This window comes from Pelecanus crispus, chromosome 11, assembly GCF_030463565.1.
Source record: "Pelecanus crispus isolate bPelCri1 chromosome 11, bPelCri1.pri, whole genome shotgun sequence".
NCBI lineage: Eukaryota > Metazoa > Chordata > Aves > Pelecaniformes > Pelecanidae > Pelecanus > Pelecanus crispus.
In genome coordinates, this window is record NC_134653.1 from 30,554,177 (window position 1) to 30,577,715 (window position 23,539).

The 23,539-nt window shown below is 59.8% G+C and overlaps 1 protein-coding gene across 1 annotated transcript; it reads right to left on the reverse strand.

Moving 5' to 3' along the window:
- Window positions 1–5,901: 5,901 nt before the first annotated feature.
- On the reverse strand, window positions 5,902–20,340 carry FAM222A (family with sequence similarity 222 member A). Its single transcript, XM_075719220.1, has 2 exons — window positions 20,259–20,340; window positions 5,902–7,118 (listed from the first exon to the last, which is right to left on the reverse strand). Exons 1-2 carry the CDS (start codon window positions 20,338–20,340, stop codon window positions 5,902–5,904), a joined length of 1,299 nt encoding a protein of 432 aa, XP_075575335.1.
- Between the last annotated feature and the right edge of the window lie 3,199 nt (window positions 20,341–23,539).

Genomic DNA, 23,539 nt, shown 5'->3' on the forward strand with positions numbered 1-23,539 from the left:
GTACAGGTGCAGTGCATGGCTGCGGTGCCGGGCTGCGGTGCATGGCTGGGGTGTACAGGTGCAGTGCATGGCTGCGGTGCCGGGCTGCGGTGCATGGCTGGGGTGTACAGGTGCAGTGCATGGCTGCGGTGCAGGGCTGCGGTGCATGGCTGGGGTGTACAGGTGCAGTGCATGGCTGCGGTGCAGGGCTGCGGTGCATGGCTGGGGTGTACAGGTGCAGTGCAGGGCTGCGGTGCATGGCTGGGGTGTACAGGTGCAGTGCATGGCTGCGGTGCAGGGCTGCGGTGCATGGCTGGGGTGTACAGGTGCGGTGCAGGGCTGCGGTGCATGGCTGGGGTGTACAGGTGCAGTGCAGGGCTGCGGTGCAGGGCTGCGGTGTACAGGTGCAGTGCATGGCTGCGGTGCCGGGCTGCGGTGCATGGCTGCGGTGTACAGGTGCAGTGCATGGCTGCGGTGCCGGGCTGCGGTGCATGGCTGGGGTGTACAGGTGCAGTGCATGGCTGCGGTGCAGGGCTGCAGTGCACGGCCCACAGCGCAGGGCCGGGGCCGCGGTGCCGCTGGAGGGCACCAGACACCGCGCGATGCCGGCTCCGAGCCCGTCAGCCCGGGGGGAGCCGGGGCCGGGCCGTGCTGGGCTCCTGCCCCACACCCGGCCGGGCAGGCGGCGGGGCTGGGCGGCCCCGGGCTGGGGGGAGCCGGCCCGGGGGCTAACGGAGGGTCTGCCGCTGAGCTGGGCACCCGCCCCGGCCTCCCCCTGCACCCCTCGCCCCGGCCTGGGCGGGGACCGGCCTGCGGGACGTGGGTCTGCGGGATGAGGCCGCTGGCCCGCTCCTGCCTGGCTGCCCTTGCGGTGCCTTGCTGGCGGGCAGGGGATGGGGCTGAAGTTTGGGGCCTGGGGGGCTACTCGGCAGGAGCAGGATGAGGTCCTGGCGGGATGGGCAGCAGGACGGGCAGCACTGCCTCGCCGGGATGCTCCCCACCCCATCCCACCCCATCCCACCCCATCCCACCCCATCCCACCCCATCCCATCCCATCCCATCCCATCCCATCCCATCCCATCCCATCCCATCCCTTTAACCGTGATGCTCCTTTTCTGCTCATCTCCCTTCGCAGCCACCTGCAATGGCATAGTTTCCTTTTGCTGCTGGACATTGTGTAGGTCTGAAGGATGGATTTGGATGGGCACCAGTGGCACGGTGACATGGTGGCAGAGACACTGGCCAGGGCCCTGGAGGCAGCCCAGCTCAGTAAGCAAATGATATAGCAGAAAAGGGGACACTTCATCTTCAAACTTGATTACTCGCCGTTAGCTTTAACTGCGCTGTCTCCGTTTAAATGTGATTTACATATATCTCTCATATTGTGGTTTAAGTATTTCCCCAGGGTGAGGGCATGAATAAGTTTCATTATCACTACTTAGGAGAGGCTGAGGTTTCAGCTCTCAGCTCATGCTGCATAATTGAATGAGGAGCTGAGACGGCTCCCGCTTTCACGCCGGCTGTTATTTGAAAATGATAAACTTTGCTTTCCCCCAGCCAAGTGGCTGGGCCCCACCAGACCTGGGGACACAGGCTGGGGGAGCCCTGGCTTGCGCCTCGGCCGCCCGGTGTGCCAGAGGTGGGTGCTGTGCCACAGCTGCCCCCGGCTACTGGACTGGAGATGGGATTTTCCAGCATAATTTGGAAAGAAAACCCAAATTTCCCACCCCACCCCCCCCCTGCAAATTCTAATGTCCCAAAGCTGAGGGACCATGTGCAATCGGGGTTTGAAGCGATTGGGATGCAGGAGGGGCGGATGTCGCTATGGCCCAGCGCCCTGCGCCATCACACTGGACCCCACGATGGCTTGGTGGGGATGGGGACACCGCGGCCACGGCGGTGACATCCCAGCACAGGATGCCTCTGCCACCTTCGGGGCTGCAGGGCTTGCCTTTGGCCCTTTTACACCCTGCCCTGCCAAGCCCTGAGCTATTGCACCCTCTGCCTTTGGGCATGGCTGAGGAGGTGGGGGACAGCCCAGGGGCTGGGGGTGCTTGGGCACGGCCCCTTCCCGCCCCCCCTCGTGCCGCCCTGCCAGCGGTGACAAACCCAACAAAGGGAAGAGAAAAGCACTTGTCATCCAGAATGCGGAGCGCGGAAGCAAATTTATTTTTAGATAAATCTAAAGCTTAATTTGTGAAGCTAATATCAATCAAAATGAGAGATGGGTTTTTTTAAGTCCTTTTGCAGCCATGCAATTTATACTGCCTGTCTCTTCTCCTCACTCTCAAAGAGCAAAGGCAGCCGCTAAGTTTAATATCAGCCTCATAGACACCTGCCTTAGAAATTATCATTATTATTTTAATAGGAAGATAACTGCAGACCAGAAATGGCATCATTTCCCCCCAGTGCATTCCTGCAGCCCTTATGGGGTGCTGTGCCCCGCCGGGGCGAGGGGGCTATGGGTGCCGGTGGCTTTGCCCTGGGTGCCAGGATGTATCTCAGGGCGGGTCCCTGTCCCGCCTCCAGCCGGCATCTGCACGCGCTTTGGGTCCCCACGGACTCACCTGCGCCCGCTGCAGCCGGCGCTGCGGCAGCCCTGGATGGAGGCAGGCACCCGCCGAGGGGGGACCCATTTATTTTGCGTTACACGTTTGAAGTCTTCCCGTGCACAGTGAAATCCTCCTCCGAGAGGGAGCTAGCTGAGGGGAGAATTAACCTGCTAAATAATAAAAACCCCGCGCACCTCCTAATGAAATGTAATGACTTCGAGACCTGCAAGATGGATCGCGCCGTCGCTCCAGCCGCTTGCCCTGATTTATGGCGATGTGGGAAATATGATGGAGGCAGTGCTAATGAATCCCCCCTTAGGAGGGGAACCGGTAACGGAGCAAAGTTTCTCCTGGGGGCCCCAAAGCCCCCGGCGAGGCTCTTTGCACCAGGCAGCCCTGGACTGGGTAGGGCCCACCCCTTTGGTAGCCCCCAGTGCATGAGGGGAGGCACATGGAGGGGCTGCAGCCACCCCCCCCCCCCCCCCCATGCCCAGCACAGCGGCACCCACCAGCACTGCCGTGCTTCAACCTCACATTTCTTTTGATGTGGCTTCTTTTTAATGACAAAGATCTAAGCAAATATTTTCCTCTAGCCGGTCTAATTTTAACATGCAGGCAGGCAATGGCACACCCCCCCTCCCCCAGTAACATTAACCTCTGTGAAAATTTCCTTTTGTCCCAATTTCTCTTTGTTCCCTGGATCAGCTGTCACGCTGCTCGCTGCCGGTGACGGAGCGGTCCCCTCCCGGCATGCCATAAATATCGGCAGAACCACGCGTGCCGCGGTTATGGCAAGAGAGCAAATGAGACAAATGGAGCTGCGCTCCCAGGCTGCAGCCATGGCCGTGGGGTAGCTCCAGGCATGTGGTTGCATGGCCGTGTCCCTGTCCCCGTCCCCATCCCTGTCCCCATCCCCATCCCTGTCCTCATTCCCAGCAGGGCTGGGGGGAGGAGCACAAGGGAAAAAAAATAAGAATAATAAAGCTTTGCCCCAGCAAACCAGCCCTCTGCCTCCCTTTAGTGGCTCCCAGACCACATCCACGGCCGTGCTGTGTTTTGGGTGTCCCCTCCATGCACAGCTGAGGCTGGCGGCTCTGGCACGGGTCGTGGCCGCTCCATGCCGGATGCCCGGCCACGGGCCGGAGCGGGCTGCACTACTCCTGCAACCCTGCCGTGGGTTTCTGCCGGGACTGGTCCCCCAGCCAGCGACGGCCATGGGCAAGTGTGGGCAGGAATGGGTTTAAAAACGATCCCAATCTTGCAGGTGGAAAATAAAGCAACCCCCGCCGTGCCCCCACAGCCGTGCTGGGGTCACAGGCAACCACGGGCAGGGGCGCGAGCAGGCAGCTGAGCCCCCACCGCCCTCAGCCCTCTCCCCGGCCGGGATAACGGCACGCCATATGTCACCGCCGCGGGACATGGGGGCCGGGGATACGCGCCCTCTGCCCAGAGCTATTTGGGATTTAATACTATTATCTTAATGCAACTGGCTCATTGTTCAGGCTGGGAAGCTGCTGCCGGGGCAGAGCAAGGGGGGGTGGTCTGGGTTAGGGGGGAGCAGCTTCCCAGCCACAGCGGGGCTGCCGGAGAGCCCCCATCCCGCCCCAGCACCAGGAAACCCTCCTGCCGGGTGGGAACTCGGTGGCAAACTTGCCGCAGATGATGGATGGCGGGGGAGATGTCACTGCTGCACCCGTGGTGGCCACCAGTCCCGGGATGGGGATGTGGTACCTGACCCCCGGTGCCCATCACCCGGCCCTCGGGGCTGCGAGGGGTGAGCATCCTGCGGGTGCACGCGGGGCCGCAGCCCTAATCCCCGGGGATTTGGCCCACGTGCACCCGCCTCGCCTGGCCACCCTTTGGGTGCGAGGCGGAGGCTGGCGCCGGGGCCGGATTAATGGCTCAGCGTTGTTAGCGGGTTATTTATAGGTGCTCCTCTGTGCCCTAAAAATCTGCGGGAGGAAGGTGAGGACCTGGGGGGGGGGGTCCCAGCTTTGGGGGGGACCCAAGGGAGGCCACAGCAAAGCAAAGAAACTCCAGAGCACACGTCCAGCGATATCCTGGTTTTACTTTGGGAAAAACACCATCCGGACACACGGCTTGCGGGTTTTGTGTTGGTTTTTTTTTTTTTTTTTCATTTGTTTTCTCTCATTTTTAAAACAATATAGTGCAGCCAGCACTTCTCACAGTAGAATATAATGGTCAATTTTAGTATAAAAAAAAACATTCTCAGAGATTTGTAAATGCACTTAGTGCTTGAACAGGCCTTTCAGGGATACAGTACCTCTTTTCCGAGCACAATCACCTTGGGTTTCATCAGGGTATTTTTCTTTTTTTTCCTTTAAACACCAAAACACTTTGTATTTTGCAGTGCGGAGCCTTTTTAAAATGAATTAAACACATAATTACACATAGTGAATAACGGACCATAATGAGCATTTTGGAACTTTTTTTTTAAAAAAAAAAAAAGAGAAAAGGAGGTATGTGAGCGCCCCTGGTACCATGGTCGCCTGTAACCCAGAACCAAGGTGGAACTGACAGTAAGGGGGGAAAAAAAACCAGCCTGGAAATGTGAGACCCGGGCAGGTTCCCGGAGGTGCCGTGGAGCAGGAGAGGGGCCAGGGGGTCCGGTTGGGCACCCAGCGTGGGGGCACCAAACCTCCCGGTTGAGTGGGAATAGGAGCCGGTGGCCAACGCGGGGCCAGGTGAGAGGAGGATGAGGAAGAAGAGGGGCGGGGGGAGACTCTGTAGCAGCCAACACGTAGATGTACAGCCTAGTCAACTAAAAAAAAAAAACCAAAACCCAAAAAACAAAACAAAATCTGTTCAAGTTTTCAAGTGTTTTTCTTAAATAGCCTCCAGACTGTCCCCCATTATTAGCTTTAATCAAAGCAGTGCAAGTTACGGACTTCAGCTACAGGTCAGGCGCGAGCTCCCTGCGGCCGCCGTGCCGGCTGGCTGCCGGGCTGGCACCGGCTGCCGGGGAGCCTCCCGGCCGGCTGCGGCACGGGGCTCTGCCCCGCACGGATCCGGCCGGGCGCCCGCAGGCGCGCGGAGCGGAGCCTCCTCTCCCTGGATAGCAGCAACTCATAGCGATTCCCTGTTCACATTCGTGGAGATAAAATGATTTCTGAGCTATATAGACAAGCGGTTCTTCGTCCTCAGCTTCCAGCGGGTTGCGGGTGTATCCAGTCTGGGGACCCCAGTGAAATGCCAGTGTCCCGGGAGCCCTTTCGGCAGCCGACCCCGTGTCCCCCTCCCCGTCCCCCCCACCCTCGCTGCCACGGTCCGGTACCCGCGCGGTGCCGGAGGGGAGCACGGCTCGTGCCAAAGTCCTCGCCCTGGGTTTGGGAAAAGCAGCATCGGTTCCTTATCTGTAGACGGGCAGGCGGATGTGGGCGTGCTGGTGGTCCAAGAGCCTTGGCACAGACACGGTCTCGTAGCCCTTGCCCAGCATCTGCTCCTTGATGCAGGGCGGGTGGATGTCGTTGATGAGATACTCCAGGGACTGGAGGCTGCTGCTGAGGATGGAGGTATTGCAGAGCGTCTTGCTGGGCAGCCCCTCGGCGGGGGGCACCCCCAGCTCGCGGGTCCCGGCCCCCAGCTCCGGCGGGTTGTAACAGTCGCTGTTGGGGGTCACCAAGATGCTGTTCCAGGGAGGGGCGAAGTACTGCCCCACCGAGAAGTTGCCGTGCATGCAGTTCAAGGGGGACGAGCTCACCTTCTCGGCCGCGCTGCCCAGGGCGTAGGGACGCGAGGCGCCCGCGCACGTCTCGGGGGACTTGCTGAGGGCCCCCCCGCCGCCGCTGCCCCCGCTGTACATTCGCAGGTGCTGCTGCTGCTGCTTCTGCTGCCAGACCAGGTAGTCTATGCCCTCGGGGTAGATGCCCGCCTTGGGTGCCAGGGCCGCAGACGGGTTGGAGCCCAGCGCCAGCTCAGCGCCCTTGCGGCACTCCGGCAGGACGGTGCCGGCGTACGCGGCGGCGCCGGGGAAGGCGCCGTGCTTGGCCGGGCTGGGGTTGGCGGCCACGACAGCCGGGCAGCCCGGCTGGGCACCCTGCGCCTGGCACTGCTGATTGATCTGGTAGATGATGCTCTGGATGGAGGGCAGGTTGGACGGCGGCAGGGCCAAGCTCCTGCCCGCCAGCGGCAGCACAGAGGCCGCCACCGTCACGTTGGGGGGCACGGGACCCTCCAGCTGCTTCTGGCTGCCGTGGTAGCTCAGCTGCCCGGCGCAGGAGGGACCTTGAGCTAAAGTGCTTGACGCAGGGTAGGGAGCGACGCCGACCTGGGCGGGCGAGAGCTTAGTCCGCTTCCCCTCCGAGTTCTTCACCACGCTTTTGCCGGAGGCTTTGACGATGGCCAGGAGACCCTGGTAGCCGCTGGCGTGCAGGGGGTAGGGGCTGTAGCGCTGCCCCGTGGTGTCGTAGCCATTGACCGTCCGGTTAAGGTGCTTGTGCTGGGGGACCCTGATGTTGGTGGGGAAGATCTTGATGGTCAGCGGGCTGTTGGCCACCTTCTGTGCGTAGGCGTCCAGCTCGGCGGGGCTGGGGTAGCGCGGGGAATGCATGGGTGCCGCCGCCTCGCCTGCGGGAGCAAAGCATAGGGTGAACCTGGCGCTGCTGGGAGGAGGAAGACCCGGCGCCCCGGCACCCATCACCCTCCCCGGCTCCCACCTGCTCTCGGCAGAAACCAGGTCAGGGCACCAACCTGCCCCCTCCCGCTGACGGAGTCACTTCTAAAGTGGCCTAAAATAAACTCGGTGTGGAGAATGGAAATGTCACTTTACCCAACGGGGGAATCTTTCTCCGAGATTGGATTTAAACTACATTATACAAGCAATTTCATGGGTGCTTTGCGCTGCTACAAGAACCTCACCAAAAATGGAAAAGCATTGCATTTACCAGCCATAAATCAGCAGTTGCTATAATGAGCACAAAAATGTCACTTTTATGCAATTTTACAGATGAACAAAACTGGTGAAATTAACTGTGGTAACCTACTGGAGTCAGCAAAAGCCACTGCAGAAAAAAAAATTATATATGTATATATTTTTGTTCCTTTCAAACTCTTTCCCGAGCAAGTTTCTGCCATTCTGGTGTGAAAACTCATTTGTCGTACCCATTATACTTTCATTTGGAGTTTAACTTGAGTATCCAATGAGCCACCAACTGTGAAAATGATTAAATCTACAAAATCTATCTAATAGATGGAATAAATTAGGTGTTTAAAATCTCCACACACACACGCAGGCACATGCACACACAAGCCAGCACACGGGGCACGACGTTTGCTCCCGAGCTGGTCCCAAAACCCCTGGCCCTGCTGCAGGACATCGGCAGCCGCCGGGGGATGCTGGACCCAGCGCCTGCCAGGAGCCAGGTTTTGCAAGGGAGAGATGGTTAAATTGGGGGGGGTTTGGGGCTGGTACCCCCCACTGAGGAGCTCCAGCCCTTCCTCTGCTGCCAGGAAATTCAATTTTGGAGGCTCCCAGGCTGCGCAGCCCCACGGTACCCAGGGAAAGGGGACTGCAGGCACTGAGCATCCCTGCGGGGATGCTGAGGAATGTTTTGCTCCAGATGCCACCAGGACCAGTGATTCCTGATGCCACTGAGTGCTGGGTGGCAAGAGAGCTGAGCCGTCGGGTGCATTCAGCACACCTAACGAAGTCATTAAATTGGTCTGCAATGCCCGTCTGAGTCCTGCCCCAAGTGATGCTCCAGTGCGGTGCCCGCAGCTGCCTGCACGAGCAGGTGTGCCCGGAGGAACTGGGCACGGTGTTAAAACCAGGATTCGGGGGAAGATTGGGGCACTGGCAGCTGCGGGATTCCACATCACCCCCCGGGCAGCAGTGTGATGTTCGGGGAGATGTAGGAGCGAGGCCATGGCCGCGCTCCGTCCTCTCCATCAGAGCGGTGCAGCAGTAATTTAACAGGCAGAACGGCAGAGCATTCACCAGCCATTCCTCCCATTAAGCTAATGTTATGGGCTTTTTACAGGTGTCTTAAATAGACATTGTTATTAACGAGTATATTAAGCCAATTAAAACCAGGGCCTTTGAGTAGGATTTAATGTAGCTGCCGGGAGACAGGAGGCACGGCATCAGCAGCTCCCTACGGCGGGACACGTGCAGGCGCGCAGCATCCCGGACGGCACTGCCGGGCATGTCCTGGGCATCGACCGTCCAACCTCCGTAAAGCTCCTGAGCCCGGGTGGCACCCGCAGAGCAGCCCGCGAGCAGTGCAAGCGCATGCGACTGTGCATGCTGGGTGCTGCTGGGCACGGGCACCCCGCGAGCCAGCGGGCGCAGGGGGCTGAGAGTGGGACCCTGCCTGCCCAGTGGCACGGCACGCCGCTCGCCACCGCGGCCTGCCGGCACCGTGAGCCACGCGCATCTGCATTCCCCTTCATGCCAGCACCGCTGTCCTTGGAGGTGGCAGCGTCGTGAATACTCAATTAACATGACACTAATTAGCTGGTGACACTTGCAGAATCCCTAATGAGCCTGTTCCACGGAAACGCTCCTTTCCAAGCAAAAAAAAAAAAAAAAAAAGGGACCATTGCTGGAGGGAGGGAGGTGGCATCACCCATGGGCACTGTAGCTCCCCAGCACGAGTCACCAAAACCCCGCCCCTGAGCACCAGGGCTGTGGGGGACACTTTTGGGACGGCCCCGTGAAGCCCCCCCGGAGCTGCCTGCTGCTGCGGGATGGGCAGAGCTGCCTGCCCAGGTGAGCTGAACTTGGCCATGGGCATCCCGCCCGCGAGCCCTGGTGCCAGCCCCTGCCCAGGGAGCACCGCAGCTGACCGCAAGCCGGCCAGCGGGGAGCCAGGAGCCGCCTTTGTCGCCTCTTCGTGCCAGCTGGGTTGGATGTGACAAGCCACCAATTCGGTGTGTTGTCACATATCAGGGTGACGCACCGAAGCCCCGCCGGGAAAATTACAGAGCGACCGATTTCCCGGTGGTTCCCGGCGCGCTGGTGGCTGCGCGGCTCCGCCGCTCCCCCCCCCTCTCCGCAGTAATTACTGCTTTCTAACGGGCTGTAATTACTGCGAGATGCAAACTCTCTGAACCACCGCCGTCACCTGTCAGGCGCAGGCAGCCCTGACACCAGCCGCTCGCCGCCGGCTTTGCCCTCCTCCTCTTCAACTTGAGCCATCAGAGCCATCACGCCAGGGCCGGGTGGGATGCGCTGCGGACCCCCGGCCGGCGCGGCTTACGTCCACCGGCTGCTGACACACAGGCAGGCTCAGCCGGGCTCGCCACCACGAGCAGCCCTGGCTCTCACCACCCCTAAACCAAACCCAGCCGCCAGCAGCGTGCCGGCCTGGGGACAGGCACCCATCAACAACCGCTTCTCCCAGAAGATGTTTTGCCGGCTCCCATCTCCCTCCCTCGCTGGCATTCCCACGGGATGCGGCCAGTGCACCCCCAGCTCCGGGCTCCCCCTCCCTCCCTGACCTGCTCTATTTTTCCAGCCTGCACTCAATAACAGCTAAATAATTGAATCTGCTCAGCAGCCAAAGATTTGTTTTGAATTTTATTGGAATTTTAAATTGTTTTGTTTCTTCAGTATTTTATTACTGTAAATGGAAAATGCATCGCCCGCAGTAATAATCCGATGGCTTTTTATATTACTCCGAGCTTCTGCTCAAAGCATTATTGGAAAGCCAGGCAGAAACAAGAAGCCATTATAATGGCAGCACAGGCTTATAAGATTACGCCTCCAGCTAAACAACTTTTTACTTTAGCAAATTGGCCACCAAACCTGGTTCGAGACACAGATGTAAATCCTGGACCCCACCGGTGCCACGATCTGGAATAAATCTCGGTTTATGGGTTAGGGAGCTCCAGCCCCTCTGTGCCCAGAGCAGCCGGGTCTGTGCAAAATGTCCGACAGGGATGGGGATCCCCAGCATCCCCTGCATCCCCCACAGCCCCTGCATCTCCAGCATCCCCTGCATCCCCCGCATCCCCAGCATCCCCAGCATTCCCCGCATCCCCAGAATCCCCAGCGTCCCCGGGGTCCCTGCGCTGTGCCCGGCTGCAGCCACAGCCTGCAAGGAAAGATGGGGAGAAAGGAGGGGAGGGAAGCTAACCAAAGCCATCCTCACGGCAGGAGAGACCAAGGCTGACCGGAGGCCAACGATCCTGTGCCGTGCAGGAGTCGGCCGGCACAAACCCACAACAGTCCCCAATTACCCCCGGCCCTGGCCCCAGCTCCGCTGGGACACAATGGGCGCCGGCGAAGCCCAGCTGCCGGGCCCCTAATTAACCCTGATTTTAACTGTACACTTTTAAAGGCACTAAAGCGGTTACAAAGTGGAGAACAAGGCAGGGTTAATAGCGCAGACCTAAATTGCAGGCCCGCGGGGCCCGGGGCCCATAGAAATAATAGACCTGTCTGGGCTGCTCAGCTGTCAGTCAGGCGAACAATTCGGCACCCAAGGAGCTTGGTGACAGCACAGGAGCGGCAGCATCGGGGCTGTGGCAATCAGTGTCTGCTCAGTGAAAGAGCTGTGAGATCAAAACTGCGCCAGGAAAGATACTCAGCACCAGGAAGGATGCTCAGCACTGGGAAGGATGCTCATCATCAGGAAGGATGCTTGATAATGGGAAGGATGCTCGACACTGGGAAGGATGCTTGGCACCAGGAAGGATGCTTGGTACCAGGAAGGATGCTTGGTACCATGAAGGATGCTCAGCACTGGGAAGGATACTCGGCATCAGGAAGGATGTTCCACATTGCTCCCGCAGCCCTGCTACCCCAAGTGTCCCCCGGCCTGGTGCTGGCAGCAGCATCCCTGGCTGGGCCCCCTCTTCCCTAGAGGAGGACGAGCTCACGCACCAGCAATTTATGGCTTTAATTTTCAGGCCATGATGCTGCAGGAGATGCTGTGCTCCCCGGGCGGTTGCCCCACTCTGGAAGGGGACAGCGAGCAGGATGTCAGGGTGCATGGGGCAGGTGCACCCCGGGGATCAACACCAGCAGCACCACAGCCCTGAGCAAGGGCTCAGTGGGGACAAGCTGAGCGAGGATGGATGAGCAGCACATGGCACCTAACTGGTTAACAGCCGGCACGAAAGATATGCGCTGCCTGCCACAGACAGGCAAGATGAGTTCCCTCCCTCTCCTCCATTCCTTTGCTCCTCTGTGAGATAAGATGGGACAAACCTTATATTTACACATCGAAAGCACTAAAATATTTTGCAACAAATGAAAGTCATCTCGGAAGTAAATCTTTACAACGCTGGCAAAGGCGAAGCCGCAGCTGGAAGCTACTTGGCGCTTTGCTTGGGCGTTGCTTCCCCTTGCCCCCAAAAGAAAACGCTTTTCACCCCTTTTTCAGATGGGAGCGGAGCCGCTGCCGGGGCTGCCCCAGCTGCCGGAGCTGCTGTGCTCCTCCTGCTACGGCACAGCCCTGGGCAAACTGCAGGCACATCCTGGCTGCTCCACCACAGAGGGCAACCGGCGGTAGGACACCCCCGCCTTGGGGGTAACCCCATTCTGGGGAGGGCGAGATGGCGAGAGCTGCCCAGTGGGACCAGCCTGGCACTGGGGATCCGTCCTCTCCGTGCCGGGACCTTTGGAGCAGCGGGCTGCTTCCCGCTGCCGGCACGGCCGAGCCCGTGCCAGCTCCTCCTCCCTGTGCCGCAGGGTGCCGGGCGCCCGGCTGGCAGCCCCTCTCCCGCTCCGGGCAGGTCTGTCCCCACAGCAGTGTCCCGTGCCCGGGCAGGCTCGCGGCTCGGCACCGCAGATGGGCTCAGGCGTGCCCAGGCGGGTTTGCCAGGGATGCTCGGCAGGCTGCAGTGGCTGGCGCCGTGCCCGCCGCTCGGGCAGCCGTTCAGGAGGAACACCCGGGGGCTCGCCCGTGGTTTCCTGCCTCGAACCGCAACGCGATGCCCCGGCTGCTCTGCCCACCCTGGCTTCACCCGGTCCCATTGCCACATTCGCCCCTGGCAAGGGGGAAGGGACATTTCCCGAGGGTCGCCTTGCCCTGCCAAACATCCTGCCAGACCTCGCCCTCCCTCCCCGTCCTGCCCTGCCCCTCTTGCAGGAAAGCGCTGGTGCTTCCAGCACCGAGCTGGTGTTTCGCTCCTGCTCTGCCTCCCTGAACCAGGAGGGCAAAAAGGCAGCAATTAGGCAGGATTTTTAATTTGCACTGGGGCAGGAGGGGGTAGGAAGGGGAGCGATGCTGAGAGCACTGGGCGGAGGCAGGAGGAGACACTGGGGACCTGAGATACTGCTCAGCGATCGGCATGCCAATGGCCGATATTAAAAAATAATAGTGCTGCAGCCTCCAAATGAATTAAACTCTGCAAGAGCCCAGAGCTCATCCCCTGGCTTTGGGACAGGGCTCCCTGTTCCCCTCGCATCAAGGAGATCCCAATGTCTTTGAAGCTTCAAAAAGCATCAAAAATCCCCTTTTTCTCTGCTTGCAACACTGAGAGCAGATTTTGGAAGAGCTAAACCCTAAATATTTGCAAAACACTTGGAAGAAACCTAAATATTTGGAAAACACTTGGAAGAAAACAAACAAAACCTGGTGCATTTAACAAATCCACAAAGTTCTTGAAGTTTGGGTCTGAGCCCCAGGCAGGAACCGGCTGCGGTGCAGGGCAGCAGCTCCCGGCAGGACCCCCTGCCCGCCCCGCGGGGCCGGAGGGCAGAGCCTGCCCGCGCGGCACAGCCGGGGCCAGGGAGCGGGATGCTGGAGCCGGTGCCCCCCTGCCAAGGGCAGGGCAAATCTCAGGGTGTCCCCAGTGGAGCTCGGGGGGGTCGCTGGGGAACGCTGCCCTGCCCAGACCCACGGTGACCTGCGGGCGGGCACGGGGGTGTGCAGCCCCCAGCCCCAGGGAGAGTGGCCGTGGGAGCCGGCGGAGGTCCCACACATCCCCTGAGCCATTTTTGGGGGTGCAGCCAGGCAGAAGGGGCCGCCGGCGCTGTCCCCCCCCTCCCCGCCGCTCCCTCTGCGCCAGGCAGGTTGGGCTGCTGTCACATTGCACCAGCTTTCCCACCCTGTGAAGTGCGGTGGTTTCTATGGTGACGGTGTCCCCAGGATGGGTGGCGCAGAGGCCACCGAGCCGCAGCGGATGTGGCGGGGGGCCCGTGCACCAGCGCGGTCCCCGGCCCCCCCATGAGCACAGCCCCGGCACGGACAGCAGCCACCCGTGACCGGCACCCTCGGCAGCACCGTGGCTGCTCCCAAAAACGCTGCGTCCCCGCTCGCGGGACCCCCCCATTGCGGGACCCCCCCTGCGCCCCGGCCCCCGGCAAGGAACCAGGACAAAAGCATCCTCCGGCAGAGCATCCTCAGCGTGAGGAGCAGAGACAAATGCGCCCCAGCTTTGGGGGCTTAAATTAAAACCAACTACAGAAATAATAGCGGGAGAAATCCATCTGAATAAACGTAGGTGGCAAACCCCGCGTGGCAGCCGCGCAGGAGCCGTAATCTGCAAAGACAACAAAATTCATGACAAAGCACAAAGGGAAGCGCCGGGCTTCGCCGTCCCCAGATATTCATCCGTTAACACGTTCCCTTTTTAGGCTGACATGTCATTTCAGACGGGCCTTTTTTTCTCCCCTTTCTTCTCCCCCTCGACGGCGCGCGGCTCTGCCGAGGCGGTTGCTGAATTGGATCACCTCAGGGCGAGCACTTTATTATCTGCAGTCAAAGCGTCACCACAAATACCCGTCTACACACACACGTGTCACTTCCCATTTGTCTCCTCCACGAGGTATTAGCGCTGCGCGCCGCCGCGCGCTGTGCCACCGCGTCCACCGGTGCGGCAAAGGCAAACGGCGCCGGGCGGGAGGCACGCAAGGAGGGCGGCAGCGTGGCCATGAGGACGCCACACCGCTGCTGCCCCATTGCCACCCTGACACCACCCCAATGCAAACCCCGATGCCACCCCGATGCCATCTGGACGCTATCCCAACATCATCCCAGTACCACCCCAATGCTGTCCCAATGCCATCCTGATGCCACCCCAACGCAAACCCCGATGCCACCACAATGCCACCCTGATACTATCCCAACATCATCCCAGTGCCACCCCAATGCAAACCCCGATGCCACCCCGATGCCATCTGGACGCTATCCCAACATCATCCCAGTACCACCCCAATGCTGTCCCAATGCCATCCTGATGCCACCCCAACGCAAACCCCGATGCCACCACAATGCCACCCTGATACTATCCCAACATCATCCCAGTGCCACCCCAATGCAAACCCCGATGCCACCACAATGCCACCCTGATACTATCCCAACATCATCCCAGTGCCACCCCAATGCAAACCCCGATGCCATCTGGACTCTATCCCAACGTCATCCCAGTACCACCCCAATGCTGTCCCAATGCCATCCTGATGCCACCCCAACGCAAACCCCGATGCCACCACAATGCCACCCTGATACTATCCCAACATCATCCCAGTGCCACCCCAATGCAAACCCCGATGCCACCCCGATGCCATCTGGACGCTATCCCAACATCATCCCAGTACCACCCCAATGCTGTCCCAATGCCATCCTGATGCCACCCCAACGCAAACCCCGATGCCACCACAATGCCACCCTGATACTATCCCAACATCATCCCAGTGCCACCCCAATGCAAACCCCGATGCCACCCCGATGCCATCTGGACACTATCCCAACATCATCCCAGTGCCACCCCAATGCTGTCCCAATGCCATCCTGATGCCACCCCAATGCAAACCCCGATGCCACCACGATGCCACCACAATGCCACCCTGATACTATCCCAACATCATCCCAGTGCCACCCCAATGCAAACCCCGATGCCACCCCGATGCCATCTGGACACTATCCCAACATCATCCCAGTGCCACCCCAATGCTGTCCCAATGCCATCCTGATGCCACCCCAATGCAAACCCTGATGCCACCACAATGCCACCCTGATACTATCCCAACATCATCCCAGTGCCACCCCAATGCAAACCCCGATGCCACCCCGATGCCATCTGGACGCTATCCCAACATCATCCCAGTGCCACCCCAATGCTGTCCCAATGCCATCCTGATGCCACCCCAACGCAAACCCCGATGCCACCACAATGCCACCCTGATACTATCCCAACATCATCCCAGTGCCACCCCAATGCAAACCCCGATGCCACCCCGATGCCATCTGGACACTATCCCAACATCATCCCAGTGCCACCCCAATGCTGTCCCAATGCCATCCTGATGCCACCCCAATGCAAACCCTGATGCCACCACAATGCCACCCTGATACTATCCCAACATCATCCCAGTGCCACCCCAATGCAAACCCCGATGCCACCCCGATGCCATCTGGACTCTATCCCAACGTCATCCCAGTACCACCCCAATGCTGTCCCAATGCCATCCTGATGCCTCACCAATGCCACCCCAATGTCAACCTGATGCTATCCTCATGCCACCCCACACTGCCCCAATGTGACCCTTCCGACACCCAGCACCGCCCCAACGCAGCCCTGATGCCACCCCGAAGGCCCCCTGATGTCATCCCACCATGCAGCCGCTAAGGAGACCCCGGGACCGGGAGGGACCCCACTGCGGCCGGCAGCCCCACAGCTCAGCCCAGCCACTCCCCAGCCACTCCGCTCTGTCATCGACAGTAAATTAGTATTTGATTCATTTTAGGACATGGGCTTTGCACGTCAAGCGTGGCTGCCGGCACCTGCGGCACCCTGTCCCTGCTGACGGGAGCAGGGTGGGCACCCCTGGTACAGGCTGTGGGGAGCGGGTGCCCCATCCCCGGGTCTGCAGCCCCGCATGGCCCCGCCGGTGCCCTGGAACCTGCTCCGCAGCCAATGGACCAGCGCGGTCCTGGAAAGTTTGGACACAAACTAAAACCCCCTCATGTCCCAGGGCGTTACCAGCGAAGCCCACCCAAAGACCGGGGCTCTGACCTGGTGGGAGACGGTCCCACCTGGAGAGGCTGCCCCGGTGCTAAGCAGCCCCCCTTCACCCATCCGTCTCCCACTGTGCACGTGACCGATCGAAAAGTGTTTTTGCAGCGTTTCCTGGCAGGGAAAGTGCAAGTCAACAGCACATTTTGGGCACGGCAGTTAATTGAACTCCTTTTTATGGCACGTATATAAATACACAGAACCATCATTAACCGATCCCTTCCAGAAACTGAAAATGAAAGAATTAATCTTATTTCACTCATGTGTAACCCCTCATGAAATTAAAATGATATTTTATGGGTGTGTACAAAAGCAGAGCCTTGCTGCAGCTACTTTAATGAAAATGCCCTTGGAATAAGTAGAATTGGGTAACGAGAAGCCATTAAAAGGGGCTTTATCCCATTTGCAATTAAACACTTTTATCGCTGATGAGAGTCCCCACGGGCGAGCGGGGAGAGGCGTGGGTGACCCTGGAGCCGGTCTCCAGCACTTTGCTGCTCTCTGAGCCCTGGCCATCACCTCTCGTTAGCGTTTTAATACCCCAGCCGGAGCCCTGGGAGGGCTCACGCCACCCCCTAAGAGCCGTTTCTTACACCGTCCCCACGGGGCCGAGGTGCGAGGTCCCACGGGACCCCCTGGCCTCAGTGGGGCTGGGCTCCAGATCCAGCCCTGCCAGGAGGACGCGCACGGTGAGAGGTGGTGGTTGATGCTCACACGGCGAAAGGTGATGTTAGCACGGAGGGAGCTTGGGAAGCTCCCCATAACTCCCAGCTCCATACGGATCTCACCCCTTTACGGGGGCACGCATCCTGCGCCCCCCCAGCCACACGCCCAGCCCCAGGCTGACAGCAGAGCAGTGCAGGCTGAAGGAGGGTACATAGAAAGTAACATTTAATTAAATATAAGCCACCGCTACATTACTGCAGAGAGCAAGAGCAGCAAAGAGTTTGGCCAAGCCGAGAGTGGTATTATTTGATTTATAATTTAAATAAAGCTCAGGATTCCTGTAATGCGCACAGAATAAAATCAAAAGGGACCAGGCTGCTGGAGTTAATTGGACGTGATATTTTCCTGAGGATGCTGCTTCTCCGCAGGCTCCTGCTCCTCGTCTGGAGGCGGGCAGACACAGGCAGGGCTGGCAGGGCTCGGGGCACCCTCCTGCTGCCTCCTGCATCCTCCTCGAGGATGCAACGCTGCCATGCCGGGCCGGTGCCCGTGGTGCAACCCCGGGATTACCGGCGAGGGAAACCGGCCGCTGCCATGAACCAGCAACGGCGAGCACTGCGGCAAAGTCACCTACGGCATTTAACAGGATGGATTTTGTGGGATGCACTGAGCCCGCTGGGATGCGGCCGCACCAGCGCGTGGGGCACGGAGACGGGAGGATGGTAATTAGCAGGAGAGCCAAGGGGCAGAACTGGGGGATGAAGGCGCCGGGGCCGTCAGCTCCCAGCGCGGGCAGGAAAATTAGTCAGCTCACCTTTTACGTGAAATTAATACAAAAATTAATCAGCGGTGTGAGCAGGATAATAGGATTTCACAGTGGTGCTGGGCCAGACGGCCAATGTGCCGAGAGCCAGACTCATTTAATATCGACAGAAACAATGCCAGAGGACAGAAATAAGACCCATAAAGATAATTACTGAGATACTCAGGAGCAAATTAAGTAATCAGAGGCACTTCTAAATTGTGCCTCGTTTTAAGAGAACACTATCTTTGTCAATTACCTACGCAGGCGTTTAGGAGGTGGCAGGAGGCTCGGCCCGGCTCACCGGCCCCTCTGCGCCACGCTTACCGCAGGTGCCATAAATAAAGAAGAGAAAATCGTATTCCAAACCAGATGCGTGGCCCTGGATGTCACCTGCAATTTAATTTGCACTAGCAGGAGGCAGAGAGGAGCGAGACGTGCTGGATTTGCCCATAATGAGCAAAAACGTACGGGCAGCTAAACTTTGATTAAGGTGACCTGGCTGGCGGTGGCTGGCGGCGAGCGTGGTGCAAGGGTCCAGCCAGGGAGCGCGTCCGCTGCCGCGCAAAGCCCACCCCGGGGCAGAAGCCTCAGAGATCCGGGTGAGCACGGTCCTGTCCCAAGGGATGAGGTGCAATCAGCCAAAAACCCTGGTGCCCCGGTCCCCAACGCCTGCCGGGGTCCGGCTTGGGGTCAGACCTCTGCAACCTGCCCTCCTCCCACCGGTGCAGCTCAGGGACCCCCCGGCGCCCCAAGGCTGGGACCCTGCCAGGACGTGGGTGGCTGCACCCATGAGTAGCTCTCCCTACCGATGGGTGCCTTTCCGTGCGGCGACACCACGCATGGGCGCCAGCTCCCCAAACCTCCTTATTTTAGCACCTTCTCTGGGAGGGTCTCTGGCGGGGTGGGAAATGCTGGGGAGCACCAACCCCCCAGCAGGAGGGTGCTCCTGGGTCCCGTCCCCAGGGTGCTGCTCCTCAGCACCCCCATGGGCTGAGACGGTCACCGGCTCCGAGCCAGTCTCCAGAAAACCCTGCCAGGCTCAGCCTGCCCGCGGGTCTCGGACGGTGCGGGCAGGGCTGAGCTAATTAGCCTGTGGCAACGAGGCGCGCCGGGAGCCAGATCCTCGCGCCAGCCCTGCGCCGCCGTGCGCTGCTCAGGCGTGACGGATTAGGAATAATTTTACAAGAGCAACATCCGTTTTCCTTCCAGACACTAATAAGGAGGAGACGTGAGCGGCACCGAGAGCTCCGATTCAGCGCAAGCGCGCGGGGGTCCACGCACGCACCCGCCTGTTTTGCAGACTCACCAAGACCCCCTCAGAGCTGACACCCTGATGGGTGCTCAGGTGCAAACAGCTTGGGGGGCACCATTCCCACCCGCCCCCACGATTGCTGATGCACACGCAAACGCTTCCTCGCCTGCGACGCTGGGACGCACGGGTGCCCATCGTTCTGCCTCTGGCCTGAGTGACCCGCTCCCTGCAGTGATGCTGCACTGGAGCTTGGGGGAGCTTCACCCCAAAAATAACCCTTCTGGCTGCCAGTGCGACCCAAGCCCTGCCGGAGCGATGCCGGGGGTCCCCAGGGCGGCTGAGCATCGCCCAAACCCTGCGCCCGGCTCACTCGGCTGCATCGGGGTGCCCAGGTAGAGGGGAAAAAACGTCTCCGAGAAAATACAGATCATTAAACAAATGCCCGGGGGCTGTCACAGACTAACAAGCAGAGCTTTAGCAGCTGATTTGTCTTCAGCCGGCAATGTTTAAAAATCCAACTGAGACCAGCAGAAAAATATCCACTCCCCTCTTTAAAACACACATTCATCACTTGAGAATCTTAATGCGTCTTTCCCAGCCGGGGAGGTCAAACACGCCTGCCTAAAGCAGGCTCATTAAATATACATTTAATCATGGTTTGGATTGAGAGACAAAGGCTGGGAGAGACAGGTGCTTTACTGGAGTGACCTTTTGGATCCCATTTTAATGTAACTAGTTTACAGCTTATCTGAAAGGCCAGCTCCTGGGGAAGGCGAGCTGCAGCAAAATGGGGAAAGTAATTAGGGGGGGAAGGGCCCGGGAGGTTTGGGGGGCTGCGGAGCAGGCGACGGCAGCATCCTCTGCTGCCGCCACGCTTCCCAGACAGCTCTGCAACATTTTCTGAAGTTCAACTTATCAACCAGAGCAACCCAATTTAATTTGCTTATCTTGCCTCCTTCCTCGCCGCCCCCCCCCCCCCGGCTTCTCCTGCCCTTTTTAATTATCAGTTAAATAAATGTCTTTTTCAATAAGAGAAGCAGCATCAAAGCGTGGGCGCACCCCTCCGGGCACTTACACTTGCGCGGCTCCAGCGCCTTGGTGGGGCAGGCGAGGTGCTGGGCTGGGGGGTTCTGGGTCCTCTGCAGGCAGGCCAGCATGGTCCGGACCTCCCGGCGGGCAGCGCCGCCAGCCCGTGCCCTGCCGAGAGAAGGGACACGCCGGTCAGGCCAGGGGACCTGCCCGCCCCGCTGCCCACCACCCTCCCGCCCACCCAGCCGCTCCCCAGGCAGAGGAGCCGGAGACGGCGAGCTCCGGGCGCCGACTGTGGGCACGCGCTGCTCAGAGCCCTTTGCTCCTTTGAAGATAAATAAATAACTCTGAAAGCCTTCAATAAACCTGAATGTATACAAAATAAATACGAAGGTCTCAAGTGAGTGATTTGTGCTTCCTGCAAAGCTTTCCGCCCTTCCTGCCGGGAATGGGGCAGAGCTGGGGCATACCTCCGGCACCGCGCTCCTGGCAGCGCCAGACGGCTCTGCCGGCGTGCCAGCCGGCGCCTCCCGGCAGAGAGCGGCCCCGCCAGCTCCGGCCAAGGCTGGGGAAAAAAGATGGCGTTAAAATCCCGCTCGGGGTCCTGGGATCCGTCGCCAGCTCCCAGCTGGCATCAAAATCTGCTCGACAAAAGCTGGAGGGGTCAGGCCAAAGTCATCGCCGCCACCGCTCTGCTAATTGTACATCCTTCACGAGCCACGGCAGAGGGCATGAATTATAACCAGTTGCTGCTGACACCCTCCCACTGCTCCGGCTGGCGCAGGGAGCGATATTCCCACTTGGAATGGGCAGGGAGACGTCGGCGGGAGCAGCAGAAAAGCAGGCAGCGGTGCCCATCCTCCGGCGTTGCAGCTTCTGAGCCATCGCTCTCCTGGCTGAACGTTTACTGACGGCTGGGTGGCACGGCTGGGTGGCACGGCTGGGTGCATCGTTTCACCTGCTCCGTCGCGGGGGAATCGTGCCCTCCCGCAGCCTTCTGGGGTGTTTCCCGCACACTCCGGCAGCGCTGGCAAGTGGTGCCGGGGCCGGCATGCGAGGGAGCTGTGCGGTGGCCTCGGGCGCGCGCTGGCAGAGCCTGTGACCGTCACCCACCGGGCAGCAAAGCACGGACGGATGCTCCCTCAGCTGTGCCCGGGGCTCTCCTTGCTCCCCCGGTTTAAATGTCACCGTTCGAAACACGCCTTCGCAGCCACCGCGGGTGCACAGACAACAGTGCCTGCGTGCTTGCTGCCCGCTCCCGCCCCGTGCCCCCCACCCCGCGGCAGGGGAGTCCCAGGCTCCGGGCTCGTCCCCGGGCTGGACGGCCGGTGGTGGCTGTGGGACCCGCACAGGGTGTCAGTGCCGTGGCCGGGCTCTGCTCGAGGGGGCTGGGGGGGTCTCACCCCGTCCCCCCCACCGCCACCATGCTGCAAACTTGGGGAAGGGCGAGATTCGTTAGCGAAAGGTGTGAGGAACAGGAGGGAAGGAGGAAGTCATCTAATACCAAGCAGGTGTCTGGAGAACCCAAATTGTGCTGTTTTCTCCTAATAATGAAGTATTCATGAGTAAAAGCCTTTTTCACTACTTTCTTAAGATACTAATTTCACAACAAGCGCCTTGTTACCATGCAATTATTCCAATCGTGCATTTCTCCCAGATTCCATCTGTCCTCGCGCTCTCTAAATGAAAGACAATCATGTAACCACCTTTCATTATTCACTATTTTACTTTCAGCAAAGGTACCCTGAAAGAAATGATTTCCTCTGAAAGGGACTTTTATTCAGTTTCAAAACCAATTTTCTCCTATTACTGTCTTAAAAAAAAAGGAGGGGGGCAGGGAGGTGTTTTTATTTCATGCATTACATATCCTTTGTTAACGCAGCTCGCAGTAAAAGCAGCCGTATCCATTTTCTGGCTTCGATTTCTGGTAATTTTAAAATATGCCATTACAATCAGGCAGAAATTATACAGTTTGAAAAGAGAATGAAGTGCTTCTTATTCAGAGGCTGAGCGCACTTGACTGCCAGGGAGCTCGCCTCTCCCCGCCGGGACTCGGGGTTCATTACGCAGCTTCGCTCCCAGAGCGCCTCGGCTCCCCCGGCACACGCCGGCGCGCACCCACCGGCCGGCTTCGGCGGCGGCTGCGTCTGTGCCGGGGAGAGCCGCCGCGCCGACCCCATCCCCGCAGGGCGGCCCTGGGTCGGGGCGCCCGCGGCCACGCAGGGGATGGCTGCACCAGGCAGCGGTCCCGCCGTACCCGAGCCTCAACCAGGCAGTGACCTCGGGGCCGGCGTGCCACCGGCTGTCACCATCTGGCCGATTAGCGGGCAGACGTCACCTTCTCCCCTGCAGCGAGGCCGGCTCCTCCCCGGGACGCTGCCCTGTGTCCCTGGTGGGCACGGGCTTCGCGGGCAGCTCGTGCCGCTGCCGGATGCGTGTCCGGTCCCTGCTGGTCCCTGGGGAAAATGGGGGTGAGAGCAAGGAGAAAGCACCCAGGGGAGGGGGCAGCATGGGGCGAGCGGAGAGGCCAACCAGCCCCAGCGGAGCAGGATGCGGCCACTGGCGGGTCACCAAATCCGGGTGCTGACAGGATGGAGGGCGAGGATGCAGCCCCGGTCCGGGGCTGAGCCCCCGGGGAAGGTGGGATGCCGGTGGCTGGTCACAGGAGCTGCGGGCACCCTCGGCCATGGGGGCCCAGCAACGCAGGTCCTCCGAGGACACCCCCAATGATGGCATGGGCGCTCTCCCCACCGCTGCTCTCAGGCCCTGCCACGCACCCATGCACAGCCCAGCACCCTCCCGGAGCCATCCCGACCTCGGCCATGCACAGCAGGAGCATCATCGGCATCAGCCGGGAGACGCGGGAGCCACATGCCAAACTAAATAAAGCTGCCGATTAATTCAGACCCCAGTTCTGCCCCCGTTTCCCAGCGTCACGCGGTGCAGATGATTTTTCTGACAGCTGTGCTGCGCTTCACCCCACCTTCCCAGCAATGCTTCATAACCAGGAGGGCCCCGGTGCCGCATGTGCCGCAACACCGTCCCTCCGTCCCAGCACCCTGCCGGGCACCTCCCAGCCCCCTAAAGCACCCGTAGGCGAGAGGGTGGGCAGCCCGGCACAATGGGCATCTGTGCCACGCTGGCATTTCGTTAATGCCGCTCAGAAAAGCCCCTGAATCAGCTGATGGGAATTGGGTGCTGGGCTGTCCGAACGCTTAGCGCCGGCTTAGTTAGCCCCATCTGCATTTGAACTAATTCCAATCAGCAGGATCCGATTTAGTTCAAGCTGCTCTGGCTCTTTCGTGGCAGGGAAGACAACACTCAGCA